Here is a 16,154-nt window from a genome sequence, read left to right as displayed (position 1 = left end):
GAGTGTCATACTTCAGTGACAACTAGTTTCAAATGTGGCAAAATTTGCTGCAGTTAGTGACTGCAGGTCCATCCTAACCAGTTACTGAGCAAACATTGCGAAGGGAACTGTGGAACTAACATTTGGTGTAGAGTATCTGGCAAAATTCCACTGTTCAGAGGCACATAAAGCTGCAGTCTTCAATGGGCCATATTATAAAGAAACTGGACAGTAGTATGGTCCAATTAGTCACACTTATGCCTCTTTTCAAGTTATTCAGGACACTGAGTGCACCAATAAGTCCAAAGAGGTAGTTAACCAATAGCATGTGCAGTGTATAGTTCATGCCACATATGGTGCTGCGATGTTTTGGGGGCTTTTTTTTACTTGGCTTGGGTTCATTAATTCAGATTGCTGTGTACATTAACCAATATTCTCAATGATTAAGTGCTTGATTGGTTGATTGGGAGGGGGGGGGGGGAGGGGGTTATGCGACTAAACAGCATGATCACCCATCCCTCAAATAAAGTGTGGTGCATCCAGAACGAGAGATGTCGACCGAGAATGTGATCCAATGTAGTTGGTAGATTGAAATAGTAAAAGCAAAAATGCTGAAAAGGCAATGGACATCTTTTGTACTGTCAATAATAAAAACAAGATGAGAGAAATAGGAAGTCTGGAGGTTAGCATCTCTGGGGCTCAGCACATGAAAAGGAACACTCCATCCACAGCTCTCTCACCACTGAGTCATTGATCCAGTGGTCACTGTGAAAGGCACTGCATAGTGACCAATGTATTGGTCTGTGAGAAGTCGGTCAATTAGAAGACCCCTACAGACAAAGTGGTACTTCCCCACAGGGGTTGGTATGCACTAAAGTCCCCACGTACAAGAAAAGATTGGGGGGGGGGGGGGGAGATAGGGGTTGGTTTAGGTGATCAATTCAACCTGTCTGGCCTGTCCGGAGGTAGGTGAATGTTTCAAATGGTGATTGCTTAGGTGGTTTGCCCCCACACTTCTATCACTTCCAATGTGGTATGAAGAGGAATCCGTTAACCGAATTAGTGAACCAATGAACAGACCACTCCAGATGTCCTCTCAAGACAAGCATGGTTCTGACAGAAGGCACTATTACAGAGTGTTGGAGAATTCTCTTCAGTGAAGTGTGTTTCTTGGAGAGAGGAAATGTGTTTCAGTTCCAGCAGATAACAGTAACATCGATTACAATTCTACTGAAAGATCACGTGATTGACGGCCAGGTAATGCACGAAGGACGAGTCATGCACCAGGATCACTACCTGTTACCAGTGGGGACAGAAAGACATCCACAAACATTGGCTCAGAATCTGACTGCATGGGGAATCTGACACCTCCAGGGGCACCAAGGAGCCTTGTTCCAACTCCAATTCTTCTTCTTAGTCTCTGGTGAGGCAGGGTTGTTCAAGGGGCTATTTGCAGTGAGCACGGGGACAGATAAGAGTGGGTAACCCTGGGACCACACAGGCCATGGTTCTTTCAGCCACTGTTTGGCATCGGGCCTGTGCTCTGAGTGTAGCCGAGTAAAGAGGCCCCAAAAGGGGGCCCTCTCACAGTATATGCCAAAGAAGAACAATTCTTTAGCTGGGTACAGAAAGTGGTTCTGAAGAAGATATTGCATGAACCAAAGGAGAGGAGGCTATTGGGAGATCCAGTTTGGGGAAGCTGAGGTGAGGATGGTTGGATTGGGTTGTTTGGGGGAAGAGACCAAACAGCGAGGTCATCGGCCTCATCGGATTAGGGAAGGATGGGGAAGGAATTCAGCTGTGCCCTTTCCAAGGAACCATTCCAGCATTTGCCTGGAGCAATTTAGGGAAATCACGGAAAACCTAAATCAGGATGGCCGGACGCGGGATTGAACCGTCGTCCTCCCGAATGCGAGTCCAGTGTGCTAGCACTGCGCCACCGCGCTTTCCATGTCTCAGTATACGAGAGGCTGTCAAAAGATTTGTATTCCGGGATCTTCTGTTCTTTCTTGAAAACTATGCAAACTGGCAGATATGGAGAATTATTTTCTGTGCTGTTGACACACAATGGTGGATGTTCACAAGGACTACCTTCATGGAGTGATCATCTCCAGTTGCCCCATTCTGAGTCCACAGTGCAGCAAGATGACATAGTCCCAAAGCATAAACATCTGAAGCACCACATATGCAGTGGGACATACAGTTTCACATCACGCCTATACACCATGACAACTTTCTTTCGGAGGGTATTCCCTTTGAAAGCTAAGATAAAGCCACCTGCACCTCTACAATTATTCTTGGGCCCTTTTTGTTCATGTCTGATAAAACTTGTGCCTCTTCACTGGCAATAGCTCTGAACTCCACGTCTGTTTGGAGGTATAAGCTCTGTGAGATTCCTTGGACAATTTTTAACATTTTCTGTGGGGCAATAGTCACAGGTATGTCACCAAAATGATCACATGCTGAAGAGGTGTAGATTGGGCAGCAGATGAAGTTTTAATTAGTAGTGAACCGTTCTACATTTTTCCCAGAGATTCACTTTCACCAAATTTGTCTTCAATGTTTATGACAAAAAAATAATGATTTTGCTGTAATAAAAGTATCCTGATCAGTCTGAGTACATACCAAGTACTGGATGAGGTGTTTCATTCCCAGACATTTGGTTTGTCCCTCTTCCCATAGCAAAGCCAGGGAAGGAAATATTGTGGGCTCGTGTCTCTCTGCATTGTAATAATCTTTTCCATATGGAGAGATTGCTGGGGCCTTGTGGATACCAGAAGAGGAAAGTTTGAGTTGCTTCATTGTGTTCCCAAGAGGATGGAACACACACTGTGACAGAGCCCTGCTTGCCTGGGTAAGCATTATATCACTAAGATGCGGCAGGTTCCCCAGGTTACCTGCTAACAGCTCTTCCATCTCAAGAGCCATGCATCTCACTGGCACATAGCACACTTTGAAGTTGAGAGTTTTTTTCTTTTTTTAAAAAAATAGAGATTTATACCATCCTTGTGATCCAGGCAGCTAAGCCATGATCCCCATTCCTCGTGACACACTATGTTCCATTGCCGCGCAGCGTGATCGTTGCTAAAGCATGCCCAGGGCTTATAATTATAAAGGACAGTTCCTGGTTCAGGAAACTCGCATGTCCAAAACAAAAAACCAAATCCAAGCAAGGTCAGCATCAAGAAGACCATCTAAAGAAAAGGCAAAGGGGAATGAGAATGGGAAAAGGATGGACTTTCAGTACAACACATACTCACAAATGTGATGTGGGCCCCAGCCCCCTTAGGGAGTGGGTGGTGGGGAATAGGAGCGAGGGGGAGGGTAATCAAAAGCTGCCATTCTTCATCTTCCTGCTGAGTATGCTACCAGCAATCACATCGACCATGTTGACAGGGTTGCATGCGTATATTTCCGTTTTGATGGACACTGAGGCACCCATCATATACTGCCCAGCCTACTACATTACCCCACAGTGAATAACTGGAACTATATGGAACAAGTGAAATGTAGCAACCAACGTACTCGCATTTTGGTAGCTCTATGGGATTTAATCAAGAACGAGTGCCTTCACCTAGATATAGCATTCTGGGAGAGTCTTGCGGACTCTTCCACTCTAAACTGAGGCCATTAAGGCCACACAATTTTAACATGATCTCAGAAGTTTCTTACAGTAATAATTTATTTTTCCATAGGTAAGTTACAAACGTAGAGAGAAACAGTAATTTTATAAGGAGTGTTCAAAGAAAAAGGTATGAATGGTTGAAACTACCAGACAGGTTGAAATTTGCACATGCTGCTTTGGGATACTGTAGTGAGCCATCTAGGGTAGCAAATCTAGTGCTGTCACCTCCCTCTAAAAAATTCAAAGCTGTGTCCTCAGCAAACAAGATGATGCTCACCATCTCTTCTGATGCCCAAGTTCCAAAACTCATTGAATGCCTCAAGCACAGAAAAACCATTAACAATGACGTGTACTGTAAGACACTCTTTAGCCTATGCAAATCTATCAGGAGCAAACATCCTGAGATGTTCACAGAAGTGGTGATCTGCTCCATGATGACAAATGTCCACATGTCTCCAAGGTCACACAAAGTCTAATGGCCAAGTTCAAATGTGAGCAGCTTGAGCATTCACACTACAGTCAAGACATGCTGACCTGCGATTCTCATGTGTTTGGTCCACAAAAAAAGCATCTCAGAGGGAAGTTCTGCAACTCAGAGTGTGAACTTGAGGATACAGTGGAGGACTGGTTTCTATCACATACAGAGGAATTCTGGGAACAGATAATCTTTGGCTTGTGAAATAGTACGATAGTTGTTCTCAGGCACCTCGTGATTATTTTTGAATGAATACTTCAATTATAGCCACAATGTTGTTTAGTACCTTTTCTTCTGAACACACCTCATACAATGTAGGGTTAGCACAGTGGGCACAATACATCTTTCGCTGGAGCTTTATCAGAGTTACAACAGTATGTTACTCTTTCAAAATTAAGTCAAATTTTCTATGGTTTGAAAATATAATTAAGAAATTATGGTATTTGCTATAAAAACCAAACCTCACCGGGAATATTGAACTTGTGATGAACTTCACACCAATTCTGACACATTATGGAGAGTCGGCATCTCTGTGATGACATTATTGGCGCAGTTATGCGTTCTGCAACCTCCTTTTGAAATGTCAACAACATCCTTGTGCGGCCATACGACCAGGCATTACCCCTGAAATTAGAGCACACAGTTATATATATCTGGTTTCTGGTCATATCTATTCTTCAACTACATATATTTAATTTCAACTGAATGGCTCAATTTCAATGTAGCTTTGTATTACTTAAGACTATAAATGCTGAAATAGCAATATTTTCAGATTGCACTTTATTTTACAAACTGAATACCAGACAAATAGGACATCAAATTATGCTAATCAGATTGATGATGAGCAAGCAAAATGTAGCTGATGACAAGCTAATAAAAGCAAAGATCTGATTATCACTATAGTCTGATCCACGAACAATGGCGGTTCGTACATGTTGAGGCACTGATGGAAATGACATTGTTGACTATTCAAGCAAAAGCTGCGGTATGCACACGCTTTCCACTAGAAGGAAGTGTATGTTCTGAAAAATTGTGTCTCTTGCTTGCTTATGCAGAATTTATCACTTACCGCCACCACCACCAGTGATGACAACTCTCAACAAATGAAATAGAAATTCGGTAAACAACTCGCTACAATCACTTTTAATGCTGGAATTAGCTACGGCATCCAGAGCAGAGTGTTCGGAACACTACTGAATGCTCATTGGCTGTCTGAGTATATGTGACGTGGGTGTGCAGAACAAGCCTAAACTCTACCGCCATTGTTTGTGACTCCAACTATAGCAGAGAGTGAGATGGGAAATGGATCAGAGAGATCAGTAAGTAGGAGGGATTAGGAAGATAGGAGATACTAAACATATTTAGAGATTGTTGAAACTACATATCTAAGAACAAGCCTTATGGAAATTCAAATTTTGTCTGAAGGGGATCCAAGGCCAAACTCTATAGAAATGCGTTTAAGAAAACATTAAATTTTCCATGTATGTTTTACAAATCTCTCCCCAGTGTTCTTTATATATAAACATCATGACTGAGTCACTGCCTATGATTCCACAGTTTAATACTTTTTGCTGTGCCCAACTGATCAGTGTATTTTATTATTATAATTTAATCACCATAGTCAGATAAAGCCATTGAACAATTGTGTCACTGAAGGTTGTTGGGTCTCAGAACAAATTATCATCCGCCATTTCACAACTTACTTAATCCCTTGAAGGCAATTTTACTATGGCAAATAATTTCAAGCAGGATTTCAACATCCTCAAACAGTACTACCCAACCAGTCTTCACAAACTACGATTCTCCAATTAAGTCTGCATAATATTATTATTAAACCTGTCTCCAGTTACTTTATGAAGCTTAATAACTTTGATGGGCATCAGCGATTACATGTAACTGCACATAGCTCTACTCTACATGTCAGATGGACCACAGGAAGCTAACAACACACTGAGCGCACATTGTATTTCCTTAACCAGATACTTATATCCTAAGGGTGCTTTATAATCTGCCTAACGGTTATTCCAACAAATTACAAGTATGTCTTCTGAAACTGTAAAGATCTTTTTCAAGGGCTCATTGCCGCCAATCACTGGTTACCTACTCAAGCAGTCTAGCACTTTTCAGCAGCAACAGCTAGTGTTGTGTACCTGTTTTATATATGTGGTATGCAGTTCAACCTATGCTCTCAAATTCATAAGTTGGATGCAGTTGACTAACATAAATTTAAATGCTAGGCAAGCCTGGAGATTGTGCTGTTGTTTCTGACCAGCAACAGCAGCTGTGCAATGTCTTAAACACATTGCAAGATAAGTCATAGTTAGAACAATATTCTATGTAACTGTAAGTGCATTATGTCAGGGCTACAAGACTTTGAACATGGGCAAATTGATTGTGCTCATATGGTGGGTGCTCCTGTAACCAAGGTAGCCAAAGTGTCTGATGTTTCAAGAGGTACTGTATCAAAATTTAAAACATAATACAAGGAAAAAAAAAAGGTCTCCAGTAAGTCACAACATGGATGCAAGTGTGTGTGCTGAGTGATTGTGACAGACAGTCATTGAAGAAGATTGTGATGAAAAGTAAGGGGATGAAAGCTGCAAGGACCACTGCAGGACTGAATGTTGCACTTGCAGACCATGTCGGCATCAAAAGTGAACTCTATAATATGCAGGGTGAGCTGGAATTCCAGAACCACTTATCAGTGACGCAAATGCTTCTAACATGAAAATTTGATGCCAAAGCCATAAAACCTGTACTACGGAGCAAAGGAAGAAAGTTAATCGGTTAAATGTGTATTGGTTCATACTTCTGGTCAAGTTTATGTCCCAAGATTCAAACATGAAGTGGGTTTGGTGGTAGTTTAGGTAGCCATATCATGGTATTCTGCAAGGCCACATTACTGCCAAGGATTGTGTGACCATTTAGGCTCATAAGGCCCTCCCATGATGCAATGTTTCACAATGATGATTCAGTGTTCCAAGGAAATGGGCTGTATTCACAACCTGCAATGTCCTGGTTTTGTGAGCACAAGGATGAATTGTCACATCTCCTCTGGTCACCATAGTCACCAGACCTGGATCCTTTGTGGTCTACTTTGGAGAGAAGGGTGCATGATCACTACCACATTCATCATCGTTATCTGCATTTGTCACTATTTTACAGCACTCCTAAATATCATACAGGATCTGTATTTATCCACTCCCAGATTACTGGAAGCTGTTTAAAATGCCAACAGTTTTCCAACACTGTATGAGGCATTGTAATGTGTTGTGTTTTCAATGTTTCCATATTTTTGTCCACACCTTGTATATCCCACAGTCATTTCCAAGTGTGTTACATTTTTATCAGGCTAGTGAAAAGGGTGGTACTCATTTTTCTTGTATGCTTGTTTGTGATGAATTTAACAGTAGTATGTTAGTGAGTAAATTCATAATATGACATCCGCGATAGCTTTTCTTCAAAATTAATCTGAATATTTGAAATGACACACCTGCAGAAAATGGTGAAAGTTGCCATGTCCAATATAAGGATGGATTTGTATCAAAGTCAAAAATTTTGGATGCCTATCTGCATACGCACCTGGATAAAAAAATAAAGGTTCATCATCTACAATAACACTGGCCTTTTTTATTGTCATTCTTCGGTTTTGTTCTGTCCTCGTGAGACTAGGGTTAGCTAATACACTGTTACTGACGAGATATTTTTCTTCAGAGGTAGGGAGAGGTTCCCGAATTTAATTGAATACATAGGACAGATAGTGGGACACGGAATTAACACAGAGAGAGCCAAGTTATTTCTGGGGATTACAAGTATGGTACTGGTAAGGGAGTAGTGAATAATAGGATGTTGGGAGGTGTTTCTGGGATATGAGTGTTCATTGGTAGTTTTTAGGGGTATTGATAATCATAGTAACAGAGTTATTGTTGGCATATGTAAAGAATTTATTGCTGATGGGTCTACAGTTGTATGTCTACAGTTGTATCCGATTCTTTTCTTTCTAATAAGTATTTCGGGAAAAGGGAGGGTCAACATTTAGTAGTAAACCATAGTACCTATAAATTATTCTACCAAGGTTCCCACCAACACTGTTCGGAGCAGCAAAATATCATTAATTGCATTGCTGTTCTGCTTTGCAGGCTCATTTAGATGAGTATGGCTGGCAGAAGTTTGCTAGATAGCTATTGTTCCCTCCCTCCCTCCTCCCCCCCCTCTCTTCCTGTGTTTTTCAGGTGGGGTTGAGGGTGGGGCAGCAGAGCAAAGTTTTAAGTATTTTTAAATTCTTCTGATCTTTCTGTTAATTTGATATAGTTTATGCCAGACAGAATGTAGTTTTATTTTTATCTTCATATAAGGTCATTTTTGTTTGTGTGGTACTTGTGGTAGGAAAACACAAATACTGGTAAAAAACTACTTCACACTAGGAAACTTCATGCCAATACCACACAGCTATCACCATTACTATAGTGTGTTTAAAATTAGTTGCAACTTTTGATGTTTGGCTCACCGATGGGGACATGACACCGTTGTCTGGGTAACGCCAATGGCGAGCCGGCTTTCCCTACCACGCCATCAGCAGTTCGCTTGGTAAATCACCCCTGCTGCCACACCGTATATAAACAGCACCATGTGGTGTCACACTTTAGAGGCACCTACATCTATTAGCTCTCATAGTAAAGTAATATTTTCTGGCACTGAAGTGTTTTACAGTCATCAGGTGTTGTGAACAAGTATTTCATGTTGGCGCTGCACTAATAATAACAGTGCAGCATGGCTGAACACGAGATTCACAATAAAAGTGGTCATCCGAGAACAGGGTTATCAGCTGTGAGGATAATGCTCTGCTGCAAAAAATTCCTCCGAATTCGACAAAGCAATGTGCAATGTGCAATAACACTTGGTTGTGATGGATAAAGCTCCAACAATGCAGTGCAGGAAAGAAGCTATTTTTCTCTGGGTACAATGAAATGTTTGATTGGATAAAGTAGAACCTAGCTTGTGTAAGGTGAAGTTAATGGAACTTCAAGTACTGTACAAGCCAGAAACTCCAAGCTACCAGGTCGACGAACAAGCTAATGCCAAGGGCGTAGTTTAATCAGGCTTCCTCCATATATTCCTCATTTCAATCTGACTGAGAATATATGGGCCTAGGTGAAAAGTAATGTGGCAAAAACAAGAAATTTACACTCAGTGAAGTTGAAATGCCAATGAAAGAAGTTATTGCAAAAGTTACAGCACAGGACTGATCTCAAGTTGTCAGCCACACCAAGAATGTGTTTAAGGAGACAATGATTCTTGAAGGACTGTGTCGAGTTTTGAGTAATATGTCACTTTTGTTGCTGTGTTCGCAACTGCGCTCTCTCTCTCTCTCTCTCTCTCTCTCTCTCTCTCTCTCTATCTTTTTTTTGCCTAAACACAGCAGAGTTTACAGATATACATCTCACTAACATTCTATTGCAGTTGAACCATTGACAGAAACATCATATTATTAAACTAGCAAAAGAGGGCGAGACACATCATTAGTTATGAGAAAGCCCATTCTCAATATAAAAATAAATGTGCACCTTCTTCATTTACATTGTTGCAAAACCCACAGCAGTTTTCGTTTCACAGGCTACTGACAGTCCTTGAAAATTATGTTATTTCATTGAAAAACATCTGTAGTTGCTTGAACACCACGGTTGATGTGGAAGTTTTGCATATCAATCATATGGCAAAATACTCTGCTCTTTGCATGCTATCATTTGCCAAAATCTTTTTTTGATATCTCAGACTGTTTACAAGATACGAGGGATTTATGAATACTTGTTTCTGGCCTTTTCACTGGCATGTGCGTTGGTGACGAAAACTGTTATAACCAGGAATAACACAATAACCTCTTCAGTCTGGTTTATTAAATCACAAATCACTTTTTAACAATTATGCTAGCCAAGCGTCTACCCAGGCTCACACTCAGAAGTAATGCATAATTAAAGTTTGGTTATACCAATGTCCAAATGTGCATGGTGGGGTACACATCCCGTAATTATTCCCAAGTCCAGTGAAGTTCAGTCTCTCTGAGTGAAGTCGCAAGATTTCTGCCGAGCAGCCAGGTAACCTCGAGTGGTGCGGCGAGTCATCCACAAGCAGCTGGAACACGGCGTACTGCACTTCCCGATGAGAACTGTCGTTTGCGGCGGCGGCCGGGTTTATATAAGGCTTGCTAGTTAATGGAGCCGTCGGCTGGGGTCGCTGTTTTCCAGGGAAAAACAATCGCAATGTTTCCTGGCGTAGCCAATTGCTGGGTGCTGACAAATGCAAACTTGTAGCGATCTCTATTTTCCACTACACACTTTAAGAATTTCTTGCAGCAGTTTAACTAATACCGAAATATCACAATAACTATTACCATTAATGAAAAAATAGGTAATTCATCATGAATCTGATGCATGAAGCTATAAGGTGTGGGAGACTCACAATTTATTACTATATAGTTTCTCTAAAACTGTTTGAGAAAGATTGCAGATCGGCCAGCTTACACAACTGACAAGTAGTGCACCGAGCAGGCCTACCTGACTTGTTCAGCACACGTTGGCAACTACACTTTCCTCCACTCAATCCATACTGAAATGTCAAGAATTTCAACTAATTTTAAACACACTACAGCATGAATACTTGTCTCAGCGCTGTATGGAGGAGGGTCTTAAGTTTATTCAGGTACCCTACATCCAGCACAAGACACTCACTGATGATTAGATCGAGTACAACCACCACACTGTGTCGATGTCAATTGTTATTTTTACCCACTGTTCCAAAGAGTTACAGACATTTTCTGTCAATTTATGACTGGGTGATTTATCTCATAAATGGATGAATGTTACAGTGCCTGTGTGTCTATCAAATGAGGGGCGCGCGCTATCACTCTGACAAATGGCACTACATGTTTCTAGTCAGCTACTGTCCAGTTTCTATGTTGTTCGTCCAATGAATGGACCCACAAAATTACAGACTAACATTAATAACATCAGTTTGCTGCAGAATTCTTGAGCATATTCAAAGTTCAAATATAATAAATTTACTTCTGCGAGGACATCCTGCAAACCATGGATGAAAAGCAACAGGCAGATTCCATATTCCCAGATTTCTGGAAAGTGTTTCACACAGTGCCCACTGCAGACTGTCAACGCAGATCTGAGCATATGGAATTGGTTCTCTGATACATGAGCAGTGAAAGACTTCTAAAGTAATAGTACACGGCATGTTGCCCTGGACGGCAAGTATTCATGAGAGGGAAGGGTATCATCAAGAGTGCCCCCGAACCATGTGGCAAGACCACTTTTGCTCCATAAGTACGTAAATGATCTTAAGGATAGGGAGAGCAACAATCAGCGAATGGTTGCTGTAATGTACGGGAAAGCATTATCATTTGACTGTCAGAGAATACCGGATGACATTTATAGAATTTCTATTTGGTTTGATTAATGACTCTATATATAGAAAAATATAAGGTAATGGACATGAGTACGAAAAACAACCCTCTAATGGTCAAATACAGTGTTAGTGGTTTGTGATGCCTGACCATTTTTCTGTGCTGCATGTGTGTCTGGGATCTCCCGCCCCCCCCCCCCCCTCAGGTCTGATTAAAGGAAGATATCAAAGCAATTCACAGATTTGTTGCTAGATTTGTTACAACACATGAGTACTACAGAAATGCTCATGAACTGAAGTGAGAATTCCTGGAGGGAAGGTGATGATCTTTATGTGAAACACTATTGCAAAAATTCAGATAACTGGCATTTTTGGCTGACTGCAGAATGACTCTACATTTTGTATATGGGCCATAAGGACAAGATAACAGAAATTAGGGCTCATAGAGAAGCATACAGACAGCATTTACCTCTTGCTCCATTTGCATGTAGAACATGCACAGGAATGGCTGTTGGTGGTACAATGTACCTTCCATTACACACCATGGGCTGGATTGTGGAGTATGTATGTAGATGTAGATGATGACATGCAGCTTTGTGTGTCCGCATGAGTAATGGCCTTTTGTAGGCTACCCAATTCCGAATGTCCACTGCATATAGATCTCTTTACAATCTTTGCTAAGAAACTGGTTGAGATGGACCAGCATTCACTGACAGCAGCAATTCCTGCCTAGTTTGAAACTTATTGTCACTGACAATGTGTGACACTCTTTCCAGCCTCGATTGGTTTGGATATTTTTGCAACCAATGTTCTTATTGCCTGTACCTGACTGTAAATGATACAAAATTCCTTGCAGGCACATTAGACATTCCACACCGATGCACCAACAGGAAACTTAATTTACGATATATCCAAATACAACAGCTCCTATCTGCCACTCTGTTGTGACTCTACATTGACCCATGTAAACGCATTGACTCCATATGATCAACTGGCAGACATACACAAATTCACTGTCATGGCTTATTTCAGCAGTGGAGAGTGTCACAAACACATGGTACCAGTTCTACATCGTCTACAGCACACCAAAGCGGGCGTCGGCACTTTTAAGAGAGTGATTAGTATTTTGTCCAGTGAGTGTATCTACAGTTTGGGAATGAGGTGGTGGTTACTGTGGTTTTTAGGAGTTTTATCATAGATGACATATTGAAATTAGCCAAGCTGCTTGTTTTCAAAAAATTTACTAAGCCATGCACCAAAGTTAAACCCCGGCCAATGAAAGAAAAAACCCTATTTCCACTGTAAGCAGCAAATTCTTTCAAAACCAAGGCTCACGAAATAGGAGAAGCATATGACTAGCCTACATGAGAGTGTTGTGCACTAATTCTGAGTGATGAACCCACTACTGTCCTTTACAAAAATAACAATCTAATTGCAAATCTATTCCAACACTGAAAATGTAGCTCATATCGTTCACTGATCTGTATAAATTAAATTCCGAATTATAATTCACTATGTCACAAACCACTTCATACTTCAAACTATAGCTCACCTAACAGAAATATCATGCAGCCATTTAATAATAAGAGGTGTTGAAACATTAAAAGGCAGGTTTCCAATTAAATGAATATTGGGTGGTGAATCTTCCCACGTCACCTTGGTTGCTTCTGGAAACAATTTATCCATTCTGAAGCTAAGAATGTCACCATAGATTATTTCCACTCTTCCACCGGTTGCTTCAGCCAACAGCTGTAACAAAACAAAAAAAATGCCTATCAGCATACAATACAGACAACTTATTTTACAAAATTTGTCATATGCAACAACCCCAATTCTAAAAATCAAAGAGATAATATTGTGACTAAAAAAGAATGTCAATAAATTTTGTATACTCAGTTTTCACCCATGTCTTCATACTGAATTACTGCACAGAACGTATCAAAAATTTTGTTATCTCTCAGCTCATCTTCATAACAGGACATTCCACCTCATCATGCCATTTAGCAATCTCTTTAAAGTCAGTACTGCCATTAGACTGTTTTTTATTTGCAGTGTTACATTTACACTATCATGATTTTGGCTTCAATGTGCCATTATCAAGTGTATTAAGTGTTATACAGTGCCTAAATGGCACTTTGAAGCCGAAATCATGATCGTGTAAATGTAACACTGCAAATAAAAAACAGTCTAATGGAGGTACTGACTTAGGAAGGGACTAACAGTTCTGAAAGCTAGGTATAGTTTTTTTTTATTTTTAAATGCATGTATTGACAGTACATGGAAAAAAAAAAGTTTAAATGGCTCTGAGCACTATGCGACTTAACTTCTGAGGTCATCAGTCGCCTAGAACTTAGAACTAATTAAACCTAACTAACCTAAGGACATCACACACATCCATGCCCAAGGCAGGATTCGAACCTGCGACCGTAGCAGTCGCTCGGCTCCACACTGTAGCGCCTAGAACCGCACGGCCACTCTGGCTGGCACTTGGTATTGCACTAAGTGAAGGTAAGTACTTGTCTACCACTCTATCTCCTAATTTTACGATTTCATCAACTACCTCATTACCATTTTAAGAGCTAACATATCAAATTACACAACAGTGAGATATAGATGTCTAACTGAATCTGAAAGATTCAGATTTTACATAATTTACAACATTCTCCAGTTTCACTTTTTGCTTTTCAACCATATGAAAAACATGTTACAGATATAATTTCTTTTAAACACATGGTACACTCTTTTACCATGTCCTATAAAGGGTTAACAACTATTACAGGAGGTAAATATGTGTCATAGTTAAGGAGAAATGTGATCTAAAATTGTTCCTTACAATTTTATTTGTCCACATCACATTATAAATAAGTAATGTGATAACAGGTTGTTAACAGATTATTTTTTACACAAATTTTGACCACATAGTGACTGCAGTTTACATAGCCACAATGCAGTAACTGTGCTTTCATTAATAGTGTGGCACAAAATAAAACTATGTATTCTGCAAATTTACACAGCTGACATTATTATTGCTTCTATGAACGAATATTGATTGTCATCTGATATGGAAGAAAAGACACTGGCAAAGAGAATATCACCAGTATGTTATGCCCTTAGGGTCCTATCATATCTGTGTACAGCCAGCGGATAAACCAGGGTGATTGATACCACCTATTGGCTTTGACCAATGACGTCACACAAACAAAGCCCCAAGATCTAACATGAACATGATTTCAGGATGATGAAACAGAGTTGTACAAATTCTTAATAACAAATATTGAGGCTAATGGTACTACTGCAAGAAAGTGAAGCTTTGAGATGGGGAGAAACTAACATCTTGTTTAACAACTGCAAAAATCACATTATCGGTAAAATATACAAAATGTAAGAATGAAACAAACAATAGTTTAAAAAAAAGAAAAAGTGCACAATAAGAGCCAAGAAACTGCGATTGGCATCATAAACATAATTTGATGTATATAGCTCAACTTCAAAACCCAACACTACAACAAATGGTCAAGAAGTATGTTCAATACCAGTCATCGGCTTTGACTAGCAATGTAATGTTAACGACTGCTGTAATGTTACTTTTTCGTGCATATATTGACAGTTTTCTTGTTAGTTATTGAAGCCAATGAATATAAAAGAAAAAAATAGAAAAAAGAACAGGTTGTGGTGGCAGATTGATCTGCCACTTTGCCCGAGGTCCAGGTTTCATTGTAAGGTGGCAGTTTTGTTGTGAGTTGGCAAAGTCAATGACTGTAATATTGTAAAAACCTCATTGAGGTGACAGAGTGATTTGAAGCCGAGGCCTCTGGAAATGTCTACAATAAATTATGTTACAATTGCCATATTGTTTATGGCATTTGTTGCATATTTCCTACATCACTGGTCAAAACTGTTGACTCATATCAAACATTTTAAGACCAATACGAACAGAAATATAGAAATATCATAAATATATAACATTACAAAAAGCATAAAGGCGAGACCAGTAAAAAGGAACAAACTGCAAAAATTAACAAAAGGCAGTACCGGCATCAGGTAGGCTGGTAGTGGTACCACAAAACCGAAACTCACTCGCATACCTAATATTGAAAACCTAATCTCATCGATGTATGTAAAACTCCATGATAACTAATACAATCCAACATAATCACCAACAAAAATTAACAACATAACCCAAAATTTAACAAAAAACTGCATTGAACAGCAATTTTCATATACAAGAAACATGCAAATATGCAGGTGAATACACTTGCCATATATTCTACAACAACAACAGAATAAATAAATAAAATCATAAAAACATACTTACCAATGAAAGTCAGTTGATACATAAATATAGCAATCTAATGACAGGAAAAATAATGTATCATTGAACCCCCCCCCCCCCCCCTTAATAGCAAGTCTAGAATTCTGATATCAGGAAACACTCTGGATAGAATACCATACATTGTCCCACTGACTCCACCACATATACTGGTCCCCTGGGCCCTAGATGCATCAACTTAGTTCACTCTCATACATTCTCTACAAACTTAACACTTCACATATTCGGCAAACTTTGCCATCAGCACATATCGTACAAATTCATTTGCTTGTCACCGGCAGCGCTAATTCGGATAACTTGGCTTGTCTCCGGCCGTTCTTGACATTATCGGGAGATTA

The 16,154-nt window shown here is 40.0% G+C and overlaps 1 protein-coding gene across 1 annotated transcript in view; it reads right to left on the bottom strand.

The window, feature by feature from the left end:
• LOC126252859 (mitochondrial dimethyladenosine transferase 1) overlaps positions 1 to 16,154 on the bottom strand; it is a 44,597-nt gene that overhangs the window by 13,147 nt on the left and 15,296 nt on the right. Inside the window, exons 2-3 of the mRNA XM_049953812.1 lie at positions 13,039 to 13,235; positions 4,546 to 4,703 (exon numbers count right to left, since the gene is read on the bottom strand). Coding sequence (XP_049809769.1) covers positions 4,546 to 4,703; positions 13,039 to 13,235 — 355 coding nt within the window. The remainder of the gene's footprint in view (positions 1 to 4,545; positions 4,704 to 13,038; positions 13,236 to 16,154) is intronic.

The sequence above is a fragment of the Schistocerca nitens genome, chromosome 4 (assembly GCF_023898315.1).
Source record: "Schistocerca nitens isolate TAMUIC-IGC-003100 chromosome 4, iqSchNite1.1, whole genome shotgun sequence".
NCBI lineage: Eukaryota > Metazoa > Arthropoda > Insecta > Orthoptera > Acrididae > Schistocerca > Schistocerca nitens.
Note: the sequence above shows the minus strand (reverse complement) of the source record. Positions and strands in the feature narration are given on the sequence as shown.